Genomic DNA, 12,938 nt, shown 5'->3' on the forward strand with positions numbered 1-12,938 from the left:
GCTGCAGGGAAGGGTGCCAATGAGAGAGCAAATGGGAAATAAGGGTGACGAGGTGGAAAGAGGCTGGCCCCATAGCCCCAAAGATAAGCTAAGGTCTCTGGGCATCATTTTCTAGGTGATGAAGCACTGTACCACTGACCCTTGAACAATAAAGGCCTGAATTGCACGGGTCTACTTATATGTGGATATTTTTCAATGAATACTACAGGAGTACTAGGTATGATCCCAGGTTGGTTGATTCCATGGGTGCAGAACCAGGTACATGGAGGGTCAACTATAAGTTACACGTGGATTTTCCATTGCTCAGGTCTCAGTCCCCTTAACCTGAGCATTATTCAAGGGACAACCGTATTTGCATTTTAGAATATGGTGGCAGTGAGGAGGGTGGGATGGAAGCCAAGCACGAAAGTCTGACTGGAGACTGAAGCTTTCCATCCATTTACCAAAATGGGCATCAGGGGTGGCATGGTAGGAAGATCCATGGGCAAGTCTTCACCATGTGAGACTCATTGCCCCTTTTTATAATGAGGGTTTATGACATCTCCTTTAATATTGTGAGATGAAATTCATCAAGAATATAAACTACCTACACAGGTGTTCAAAAATCAATATAGTGTCCTAGTATAGAACATTGTTGTCATTGACATTAACATTGTCATTGACATTGTTGTTACATTAGTAGTAGAAAGAAGAAATAAAAGCAAATTTATAATAACTAGATAAGTATTTCCACTAGGAAACCCCCAGGTGCCACCACACTGGCTTCCCCCATAGCTCAGTTGTTAAAGAATCTGCCTGCAATGCAGGAGACCTGGCTTTGATTCCTGAGTTGGGAAGATCTCCTGGAGAAGGAAATGGCAACCCACTCTAGTATTCTTGCCTAGAGAATTCCCATGGACAGAGGATGCTGGCAGGCTATAGTCCATGGGGTCACAAGAGTTGGACACAACTTAGCGACTACACCACCACCACCACACGAGAATACATATTCAGTGGTCAGATGTGTGTACCTAAAACCAACGATAGCATAGACCATCCAGAATAGGAGTGTTAACGCTGTCTCCAATGCCGTCAACAGGGACCACGATTTTCCAAGTTGTTGATCAACTCTTGACTGTGTTCCAGAGAAACAAAATATAATCCTCCCCAATGTATGCATTTCTGAAAAATTAAGTGCATTAAAACTGTGCAAAGAAACTTTAAATTTCCACGTCATTCAAAGTACACCCAAATAATCACAAATTCTTTATCATGCACGTCATCTCCCATATTATAGGAGGTCTAGTGTCAGTGCTCTTGACCCTTAAATGTCAGTACTGCCCCCCATCCCACCAAGTTTTCCTGACATTCAAAACACACCCCAAGAATTTCCTAATCATCCCTTAGGAGGCAGTAGAGCTCCCACCAAGAACCACTGAACCCCATCAAAGTCAATGGGAAAATAAGAAAAACAAAGTTGCAGAATTCTTTGTTGTTACGTTTAATCATTGTATTATTCTATGATAGACAACATAAGCAAGCTTTCAGTACCAATGCCTCTTCACTTTTGCTACCAAGAGATATAATCATTTTAAAAGGAGCACAAGTGATACTTTATACCATAATAACAGAAACAATATAATTTCCACTTATTAAGTGCTTACAGCATGTTAGGTATAGTATTAGGTGTTTCACAAAATCCCTGCAGTGTCAGTATCATTATCTCCATTTTAGGGATAAGGTGATTGGTGCTCAGAGAGGAAAAGTAGAGTATTAGTATGTGTTCTCATTTCCTTGCACTAAGACCAAGGTGATCTGGTAAGGATATTGTCTGTTTTGTTTGTTGCCACTCCTGCCTCATTCCATAAAAGTACTGAACACAATTAATTAGCAGGAAGCCTGTGTTTCTGTGTCCACCCCTCCTGGAGCCTCCTCTCACCTTGTAAGGAAATGGACTGGCTTTGAAAGTTGGCTCCATCTCTTATGAATCAGTTGAAGGACAGGTAGATCTGAGGCTAGCGCATGGGTGAGGCAGCCCATGTGTCATTTCTCTGGGTTCACCAGAGTCATCAACACAACCCAGGTCATTTTGGAAGCTGCTAGGATACCATACATCCACCCTCTTTTTTTCCTGGTCTCACCGTTCTGTACCTGCAAATTCCTTCTGGCAGCCCTAAAAATGCTTATTTTGAGAGGTCAGTCTTCATCCTCTACTCTGCCTAGACTGGTTGTCTGTCTCCTGGGCTTGATTGCACCCTGAGAAGGGTGGGAACCCCTGGAAGGACATGGGAGTCTCCTCCAGGCCCACAGTAAGCTAAAACATCTGATGGTTGGACCAACTTTATGGACTGTGCTAAGATCAGAAGTCAGTCTTGGTCATCTGGGTGAGGTAGTAGGGGGCAGTGGAGAGAATGCTGGCTTTGGGGACAGATAACCTCAGTTCAGACCCTGATTTCAGCTTAATGTCTGCTGTGTGACCCTGTGCGAGTTACTTTTCCTCTCTGAGCACCAATTACCTTATACCTAAAATGGAGATAATGATACTGACCCTGCAGGGATTTTGTGAAGATGTGAAGCACCTAATACTATACCTAACACATTGTATGCACTTAATATGTGAAAATTATGTTGATTCTGTTATTATGGTATAGAGTATCACTTGTACTCCTTTTAAGATGATTATATCTCACTGTAGCAAAAAATTATGATAATGTAAGTGAGTACACCCCCTGGAGTTTTAAAGTGACCCATCTGTGCCACTGTGTGTGGTATTCCTAAATAGATTACTAAGCTACATTTTTTAATCTCTAAGATTGGCATAACAATAATATATAATAATGCATAGAGCTACCTTTTATTGCATGTTTGTTACATATCAAGGAAGGTATTAAGTAATTTTATAGGCTGTGATTCAAATCATACTAATGGTTAACATTTACTCAATATTCATTCTATGTCAGCCACAGTTCTCTGTATCTTAAATGTATAATCTCAGTCTTTAACCCAACAAGGCAGAAGGTATTTTCTGCCCATTTTACAGATAAGGAGAGGCTTAGAGACCTTCTTAAGCTCTCCCCAGATTCCATAGATAAGAAGTGGCAGCCTGAATTTTAACCTTGGTCTCAATCATCTTGCACACGGTTTTGATGCGGAGAAGGATGTTGTAGCCCAATTTTACAACAAAGAGCTTGACTCTTAGCAGAAGCAATGAGGATGCCCTCAGTCTAGCAAGAAGGGGAAGCAAGATTCAAACCGAGATGTGCCTGCTTCCAGCACTCTGCCCTGCCCACTGAGCACACTGGTTCCTGAGCTGTATGATGTCAGAAACCTTTAAGAATTATAAGACTATAACTACTTTAAGAACTATGCCATTATTATCATTACCCCCAAATGCCTGCCTGGCTTGCTCCCTCCCTGCATTCTAGTTTCTACTTACAAGTCATCTCCTTAGAGCAGTTTTTCCTTACCACAACTGTAGAAGGCAGACTCCAGGAGAGCAGGGACTTCTGTCATACTCACCTTTGCATCCTAGCACACAGCCTGACACTGAGTAGTCACTTGATACCTTTCTGCCAATCCCTTGACTCCGTGAATGCTTCTTGCCCAGGGCTCCTGACTCTTCTTTTTCATGCCTGCAGGTTATGTCGCTATGGGCGCCGTCCTCCCATCCTTCTGGGGCCAGCAGCCCCTTGTCCAACAGCAGATTGCCATGGGTGCTCAGCCGCCAGTCGCTCAGGTGATGCCGGGGGCTCAGCCCATCGCATGGGGCCAGCCGGGTCTCTTCCCTGCCACTCAGCAGCCCTGGCCCGCCGTGGCCGGGCAGTTTCCGCCAGCCGCCTTCATGCCCACACAAACTGTTATGCCTTTGCCAGCTGCCATGTTCCAAGGTCCTCTCACCCCCCTTGCAACCGTCCCAGCCACGGGTGACTCCGCCAGGTCGAGTCCACAGACCGACAAGCCCAGGCAGAAAATGGGAAAAGAAATGTTTAAGGATTTCCAGATGGCCCAGCCTCCGCCTGTGCCCTCCCGCAAACCCGACCAGCCCTCCCTCACCTGCACCTCAGAGGCCTTCTCCAGTTACTTCAACAAAGTCGGGGTGGCACAGGATACGGACGACTGTGATGACTTTGACATCTCCCAGTTGAACTTGACACCTGTGACTTCTACCACGCCATCCACCAACTCACGTGAGTGTCCTTCTCTGGAGACATAAACCCCTGAGAGCAACTGATGCCTTGTTTCTGGTGTCAGAGAAACCACCTCAGCTGCATTCAACAGGCCTCTTGTTTATATCACTACTACTACTAACAATAGCCTCCCATTATTAGATGCCAATTATATGTACCTTCTCCGTGGGCTTTATATGTGTTATTTCTATGCTCCTGACAATGCTTATGGCAAGTTTTGTTAGACCTGTTTGACAGATAATGAAAGTGAGATTCAAAGACAAAGAAAATAGACAAAAGGGTAGAATTGAATACAAGCCTGTTATTTTTCTAGCATGTCGCCCTGTTTTCTGTTTTTGTTCATTCACTCCTTCGTGTATTCATGTATGTATATCCCAGCTCTGACACATAGTTTTGGGTATGGCTTATTGAACTAAAACTGAATGGAGTATGTGCATTTAAAAATTGTTAGGAACAAGGATAAAAAATTAGAAAATTAAGTTCAGGAGAAATGCAGGCCAGAGATGAGCAGTCATAAAACCTCCTACTGCAGGTAGAGTAGCAGCCAGAATTTGGCTCAAAGCTTCAGATAGTCAAAGAGAAAAAAAAAAAATAAGTTCTTGTAGCAGAACACTCTGAACTAGGAATCCAGAGAGCGGCTTAATTACTTCTTAGTTTTGTGCCAATGAGCAATTCATTTTATTTCTTTGTGCCTCAGTTTCCTCAACTATCTCAGGCTAAGGGTCATAAAAAGCATTCAGTGGTACAGGTACTAAAACATCACAACCCTCACAGAGTTGGAAGTATTTTTTGTCATCATCATTATGGCACACCGAGTGGATTTACGCAGAGTCCTGGACTGAGGTTCTAGTCCTGCCTTCTCTACCCCAAGCTGTATCTTTGGGCAAGTGTGTGACTTCTCGTAACCTCCGTTATGTCTTGGGTAGGATAAGTGAGCTGGCTTTGATAGCTTTGTGCCTTGTCCTGTTTGTGGCATTCAGGGATTCTCCCCCAACTCACTTTTCTACTGCCAGCCTCTGGCAAACCAGTACCATGCAGCCAAACAATCCAGGTACCCCGGGGTACAGCGACGCCAGCTTGACAGCGACCCGGGAAGCTGCCGGGTGACCCAGCCTGTGCCTTAACAGTTGATAAGGGGAAGGAAAAGGCTCACGCCACAGTGAGGTTGGCGTTTTCATTACTGTCAGATGATATGGATCACTGCTTAGCCAATGCCGTGAATTGTTAAAAGAATCTAAAATGTTAGCACAATTAGATAATGTCACTTCAGCCAGGTCTGGGATGCTGTTCTGAAAATGAACCTCTTCTATGGGTATAAAGAGCCTACTTCTTCTCGGGCCATATCATCTGCATGGTGGGGGCATCTCTATTTACTCCAACTCACAGGGTTTCAATGAAGAATCATGAATTAAAAAAAATGAAACGCTAAAGAAATGACAGCCATGCATAAATAAGCAAACATCTTTTGAAAACAAATGTCTCTCTTTCAAGGGGCTGGTGTGCCAGCTACATATAAAAAAGGGAAGTGTAAGTTCTTTGAGGACAGGGAATATGTCTTAGTCATCCTCCTGTTGCTGCACTTCTTTTGATGCTCCTGTGGTAAGGAAAAGGAACAAAACAAAAGCCACTTAGTAACTCTTGTGTTTCAGAGCAAGGCTCTGTATCCTTGGCACTGTTGAGATTTGGGGCCAGATAATTCTTCATCGTGGGTGGTCATCCTGTGGATTGCAGATGTTTAGCAGCATCCTTGGCATCTACCCACTGGATGCCCAGTAGTCACATCCTCTTCCCCTAGCCGGAATGACGAAAAATGACTCTTGATAATGCGATGTCCCTTTGGGAGTAAAACTGTCCCAGATTGAGAACTACTGTTTTAGAGTATAGAGGTATTCTATAAAACCTTCTAAAGGTTAAACACTTGCATAAATAAACAGTTTTGCATCCCACTGATTACGTCCAATAAGTATGAGCAGTATACCTCTCAGTATTGGCGGCTTGGTCAGGATTCTCAGCCTTTAGTAAGAAATCACATCAAACTCACTTTGGAATCCAATTTCACTAATAAATATTAAGCATGTGCTGCATATCAAGGTTTTTCACATAGATTATCTCTTTAAACCTACTTCCTTTTAATTAAAAAAAAAATCGTATGTTTTAAAGAAAATGAGTACAGCCTGTCTTTATATCCTCTGTCCATCAGCATCACCTTTCAAATGTTTTGGGTGGAGCAGAACCAAAAGTGATCCTCAGAAATAGAAAAGCACAGTGGGGCTGAGCAATATCAGATTTGCGCTAACTCCCAGGGCTCCTGCTTCTTCATAGTTGTGTTAACTCTGAGAAAGGCACTTCATCTCTTTGAGTGGCAGTTTCTTCATCAGAAAAAGATAGCAGGTACACTAGCACCTGCAGTGTTTATATTAGAGGGCGTGATGAATGCAAAGTGCCCAGCGCTGTGTCTAGCTTACTGACACGCAGTAAATAACAGCTTTCTAAAGACATTAGAGTTGCAAAAGCAACTCACTAAGTTTTATAATCACTCACTGTCTGATGAGCAGCCAGATTTTGTAAATTCTGGGAAGTAATGGCAGGGAGACCTTATCAATGCCTTTTGAAGTTCAACTATTAAATCAAGTCTTATCCTCCTCCCCCTACCTTGGGGCTGAGCCAGTGAGGAGTATTTTCCATGCCAAGTTAGAAATTATGGGAAGGAAAGTGGTTTCCAGTGGCATATTTATTATAAACCTCTGGAATAAAGGAGACAAGGAAATTGTGGGAAGGTCAGGACAGAAAATACAGATCCTTATGGATTGAAGGAAAGAGCATCAGCTGTGAAGTTGCCTTCAGCCATGTCCATTTCCCCAGATCACTGAGACACTCTTCATTCACACAGGTTTATCAGACACCTACTACATGCCAGGATACAAAGCCTGCTTACACCTCTTGCCAAGTCTGAGACCTTGAACAATTTAGCAACCTTCACTGTCCTTATTTGTAAAATTGGAGAACCCCTACCTCAAAACAGCTTTCTGAGGATCACAGATATTGCCTGTGAAATTTGATGGCCTCTGATACATGGAAGGCATCCAATAAATGTGTCGCACTATCCTCGTCTCTATTTATTCTTATTGAAATAATTGTATGAAATTAAGAAAGAGAAAGAAAACTATAGTCCAGCGGGTCTCAACATGAGTCTGCGGAAACATGGAGTTTATGATTCAGCAGGTGTATCTAGGGTAGGGTCCAAGAATGTGTATTACCAACAAGTCCCCAAATGTGACTAATGCTACCAGTCCAGGTAACATCCCTTGAGGACCATTACCTCACCCATCGCTGTGGACCAGCTCCTCCTGACTGCCAAGTATGTGAGAGGACAGGATAAATAGATACAGAAGAGAGATTAAACTATTCAACTGATTTGACTTGTGATGGGAAGAGGTGTCCTGGGATTTGACTCAAACATAACCAGATCCCTGGGGTTTCTGTGGGGTAGAAACAGTTGCCCTGGACACTTAGGATGTTTTTTCTTTTTGCATGGTCTCCATGTAGCTCCAACCCCAGCCCCTAGACAGAGCTCTCCATCCAAATCATCTGCATCCCATGCCAGTGATCCGACTGCCGATGACATCTTTGAAGAGGGCTTTGAGAGTCCCAGCAAAAGTGAAGAGCAAGAAGCTGTAAGTGACTGGTTTATTCTTTCTGAGTTGTTGTTGTTTTTTTTTCCATTTAAAACTTCTGTATCTAAAATGAACAATGCATGAGGAAGCCTGTGTAGAAAAGAATGCTGACTCAGACTCTTAGGTTCTAAAGGGGTGACTAAAGGGATTTTCTTTTATGTTCAAATGAGCAGCTGAAAACTGGTATCCTTTCATTACTTTGTTGCAAGTTCTCACATTTGCAGAAGTGGCATCTTCTCAACAGAGTGCTGCCTTCTTTAAAATAATGGATGATATGTGTGCATGAAAATGTACCCAGCTGTCTTATATTTTAAATTACTGAAAAGAAAAAAAAAAGTGTTATCTTCTTGTGTTCTAGCCTGATGGGTCACAGGCCTCATCCAACAGTGATCCCTTTGGTGAGCCCAGTGGGGAGCCCAGTGGTGATAATATAAGTCCACAGGCCGGTAGCTAGATAGCACAGGTCTGGGTAGGTATCTGTCCTTTTGATCTCCCACCTTAAGCCATCCGCTCTCCCTTTTGCTTGCTCATTGCCTCTGAAGTCGCATCCTTGATGTTCGCACCATCTTCCTGGCCTGAGCGTATCCCTGATGTCTGCATCATCTCCCCTTGCCTGGTGTCTGTCTTCCACCTCGTTTATCCTCATGGATGCATGACCTTTGACATGTATTGGGAGTAGGGGTAAAGGTGAGGAGTGGGGAATGGTCATACTATTTTATTACCGACATGTTCTGAGTTGGGGGGTGGTGAGGCGTGGTCAGAGCTGCTTAATGTGGATTCAGTGTCTGAAAGCACCAACATTCTGAGATGGACACATTCTTTCTCAGTGAGATGTGGTCCAGATGCTTAGACTCCCTTCAGCCGTGTGTCACAGAATTTGCCTACACTCCACAGATCTAAAAAAAGAAAAGAAAAAAAAAAATCACCAACCAAACAGACTGAGAAGGCAGACTAAGAAACAAAACAAGCAGTGCTTGAGATAAAATTGATAGAGATGTGAGATCATGGTAGCCTGTTTTGTTTGGCCAAAAGGGGCCCTGCACCCTTTCTGGCGTGAAAGTGGAATTCAGACCTGTGAAAGTGGAATTCAAAGACGTGTGGCATTCGCTCCTGAGGCTCTGCTGTTTGCACCTGTGTGACAGCCAGAGGTTTGCCACCAAACCACTTCAGACTCCATCAGCAGCGACTTCGAGAGAGGTGTACTTACATTTACTAGAAGTGGGTTTAGGCACTTGAATTTCAATACATCTGATTTGATGGAAAGAAAGAGGAGCTGATGAAGCCAACTTTCCCAGGAGACAGAAGTACCCCCTTGTTACCCAGACATGATTTCTAAGGTCACTCCTTAACAAATGTCTTCAATTTTCAGATACTTTTCTAGTTTTCCATAAACGCCTAGGACTGCAAGGCCCTAACCAGCAGAGCTCCGTTTTTAGGCCTGAGCAGTATGGTCACAACCATTAAAATGGTAAATAGTTTTCACTGTTCATAAATGGATTCTGAGGCTACCTTGGAATCAGTTGCCATTTGAGTGTAAGTTATTTTGATGGTTATTGAAAGCTCATAGAGTGTTTTCAAAGTGCGTTTTGTTCATAGATTTTATGATTAGAGAATCTCACATACATACATTCTGCCACATTTCACCTCAATACAATATGTAACACACGAGAATACCTTTGTGCCATGCAAACACCCATCTAAAAATGTAATCTTACAAAGCTATTTGGGGAACTTGTGATAATAGACAGAGTCGATGTTCCAGGAAAGGCAGAAGTTGGAGATGATGGGTGGACACCTTGGGAAGATGCCCCAACAGGTTTTTCTACCCCTTTCATATGTTTTGTTTCACATGCTCACCCTTGCTTTGAAAAATGTGATGAAGTAGGGGTGACAAGAGCCATCCATCAGCGTAACAGCCAACATCTAATCCTAAAATTGAACTTCTTCTAGAGAACAGAGATGACGGACAGCATTTGCAAATCAATGCCTCACACCCTCATCTTTACGAGTCTGTTCTGCTTTAGATAGTTGTGCAAGCTGTTTTGTGGGGCTTCAGCCTGTTCTGTGTTGTGTTTGATGCTCTGTCTAGAACCCCAGGCCAGGGCCGAGTTGTGAATGGATGTGGCACCGTCTTGTGGGAAGAGCTCAGAATTTGGAACTTGAGTTCAAATTCTAGCTCAGCTACCTAATAGCAGGAAATCTTGGGCAAGAACCATCCTTGCTGTTGAGTCTTGGTATGCTTATCTGCTGGCAGGGCCTGGTGTATCCATTACCTTAACTGAGATGGCACATAGAGCAGACACTCGGTACTCAGCTTAAAAATCTGGGTTCTGGAACTAGAGTGAATTCAGAGTCTGGTACTAACACTTATGAGCTATGTGACCCTGATGAGATGTCATAATAATTCTCTATCTTATTTAGAAAGATAAGGATAAAAATAGTCTTCCTCATGAGGTTATTGTGTGGACTAAGTGATATGTCTGGAATTCTTAACACTGCGTCTGACACACAGAAGGTAGCCAAGCTGTTACTTGCCATCAGCAACACTACCACCCCAGACCATCATCACATGTGCCCAATAAACATGGCTTACCACTCCTTGGATTTTATACATTTGGCCCTTATGTCCTTATGTTGAATAAATTCCACCATAAGGACCCAGGCCACTGCCTGGGAGGTTTTGTTCTGTACTTTCTATTTGCAGGTAATTAATTTTCAGTATGCCTTAAAAAAGCTTTGGGGGAAAAAAGAAAATGAAAAACCCTATTTCTTAGTTCTCTGGCTCACCCTGCCCCATAATCAGAATGACCCCTTTTAGGGCCTCATGGGCCAACTCACTTCTCCAAACAGAGCAGCCTTATCTTATATTCACATGTAAATCATAATAAGTAGTTCCCAGCTCCAAAGGCAGGCTTGGGCTATAATCTTCAGTGAAGCAGTTTTCTCCCTTTGAAAGCTTAGTCTGGCAATTTCACAGTGGCCTATCAGGGATCACATGCCAAGAGGCCGCTGCCAGCCTTGCTGACACGTCCCGTAAGACACCCACGTGGTGGCGGTGGTGGTTTAGTTGCTAAGTCGTGTCTGACTCTTGCGACCCCATGGACTATAGCCTACTAGGTTCCTCTGTTCATGGGATTCTCCAGGCAAGAATACTGGAGTGGGTTGCCATTTCCTTCTCCAGGGGATCTTCCCAACCCAGGGATCGAACCCAGGTCTCCTGCATTGCAGGCAGATTCTTTACCAACTGAGCTACAAGGGAATCTCCCCAGACACCCACGACGGAGGTCCAAATGGGGCTTCTGGGCCCCTTCTTCAATATAGCACAAGCCACATTTGATCTTTCTGTCTCCATTCCATTCACCCATCCACCCAACCGTAAATTTACTGACTTAGCGCCTTTCCAGGCATTTGGAGAAGGGATACACCATGCAGGGCAACTTAAGTCCATAGCTCTATTTTCCCCTCTGCCTCCATGCAGCTGGAAAGCAGGAGTCTCAGCCTTCTTATCACCGTTGCAACCATTATCACCAGCTGCTTTTTATTGGAAATGCCCACACAATTCTGAGTAGGTAGGGGTGACATCTGTTGATAAGTTAAAACCATATCTCACCCTCGTAAGGGGAAACAGACGGCCTCAATCCTCGCAGGTGGACGCTTTGGGGCCAATCTCAAACAGCATTTCTGTTTTAGCAATAAGGGAGAATATCTTCAATTATTTCATGTTTTCCCCTACCCTCCCATCTGGGAGAATCACGTGTCTGTGAAAGACTGGGTCAACAAGGGCACAAAAAAAGAACCCAAATAATATTATAATGGTTGGTGTGGGAATGGCAGGTAATTTATACTCCACTGATGTGTTGCTGGAGCAATTTTAAGGGCGAAATGTTAGCTTTTGAGGAGATGAAAGAAAAATGAAAACATTTATTTGGTTAAATAGCTAAAGTAAATAAACTGCCTATCAGACTTCCCCAGCTGTCACGTCAAAGTAGCATCTGTAACAATGGAGAATTGTTTGGTCTGTCTCCCTTAGTAACAATAGATATTGCCATAAATAATAAGTCACTGTCATTTTTTTTTAAAGACCAATCTTCATAGTGGGAACCCAAGACATGTAAAATATTACCTGACGGATTTTCAGTGTTCAAGGGAAAGAAAAGCAGAACTTTAGATGCTTTGGGAGAGAGATTTGGAAAAAAAAATAAGAGAGAGAGTGAAAACAGATACCCAGAGTCAGGGGACTTGGGTCTAAATTACAGTTCCTAAGCACGTGATCTTAGGCAGGACTTTAGCTAACCCCTGAAACCCCACTCTTCACACATAAATGAAAATTAATCATGACAATAGCTCCCTCCTCAGGCTCTCCTAGAATCAGAGGATATCATGAGTATGAAAGTGCTTTATAAGCTTTGAAAGTAAAATAGCACATATTTGGCATTATTATTACTGTTTTGCTTTTAAATAGAATCACATGGTAAAAAGCCTTAAAACAGAGAACCACAGAAATGGAAAATAACCACTTCTTTACATGAGCATAGTGGTGCTCTGAAGCTAGTTGAAGTCAGCCTGGTCCAGGAGGAGATGGGAAAGCCTGGCTGAGGGCAGCATTAGCCAGGTTAGAGAGGTAGGCTTGATGCCCAGGGATATGAAAAGATGGAATGAGGAGGAGGTTAAGGCTGAAGGGAAGTGAGGAGAGGAAGAAGAAGGTGTGCAGTAGGATGACTCCCCGGGTTCCTGCCTGCCTGTTGGGGATCTAGGTGGGGCCAGGAACTATGCCAAGGAACAAGGAGCAGCAGGCTTAAGCAGAGAAAAAGGCAGGTTTCCTTTGGGACCAGGTGTTCTTGAGGTTCCTTTGAACTTCTAAGTTCAGATGCTGGTAGACTGCTAAACATGAGCCTCTGGAGGACAAAGGCCCAGAGATGGAGAGTTCAGCGTGATTTTCAGCCTCTAGAGTAGTGGGCAGAGCTAGAATCCGCTGATCATTTAGACCTGAGTTCAGCGAACACTCTGTGAACTATGTATGCTTTGTGGGCCATCCGGGCCTCTGTCACAGCTAATCTGTTCTACTGTTGTAGCAAGAAAACAGCAAAAGACAGCGCAT

At 43.5% G+C, this 12,938-nt stretch overlaps 1 protein-coding gene across 2 annotated transcripts in view; it reads left to right on the top strand.

Moving 5' to 3' along the window:
• Window positions 1–12,938, top strand: part of DAB1 (DAB adaptor protein 1) — a 451,733-nt gene that overhangs the window by 427,455 nt on the left and 11,340 nt on the right. The window contains exons 12-14 of one of the 2 annotated variants that reach the window (XM_043877908.1): window positions 3,618–4,166; window positions 7,713–7,840; window positions 8,199–8,309. In XM_043877908.1, coding sequence (XP_043733843.1) covers window positions 3,618–4,166; window positions 7,713–7,840; window positions 8,199–8,294 — 773 coding nt within the window. In that variant the 3' untranslated portion in view covers window positions 8,295–8,309. The remainder of the gene's footprint in view (window positions 1–3,617; window positions 4,167–7,712; window positions 7,841–8,198; window positions 8,310–12,938) is intronic. The other variant, XM_043877907.1, reaches the window with a different exon arrangement.

The sequence above is a fragment of the Cervus elaphus genome, chromosome 20 (assembly GCF_910594005.1).
Source record: "Cervus elaphus chromosome 20, mCerEla1.1, whole genome shotgun sequence".
NCBI lineage: Eukaryota > Metazoa > Chordata > Mammalia > Artiodactyla > Cervidae > Cervus > Cervus elaphus.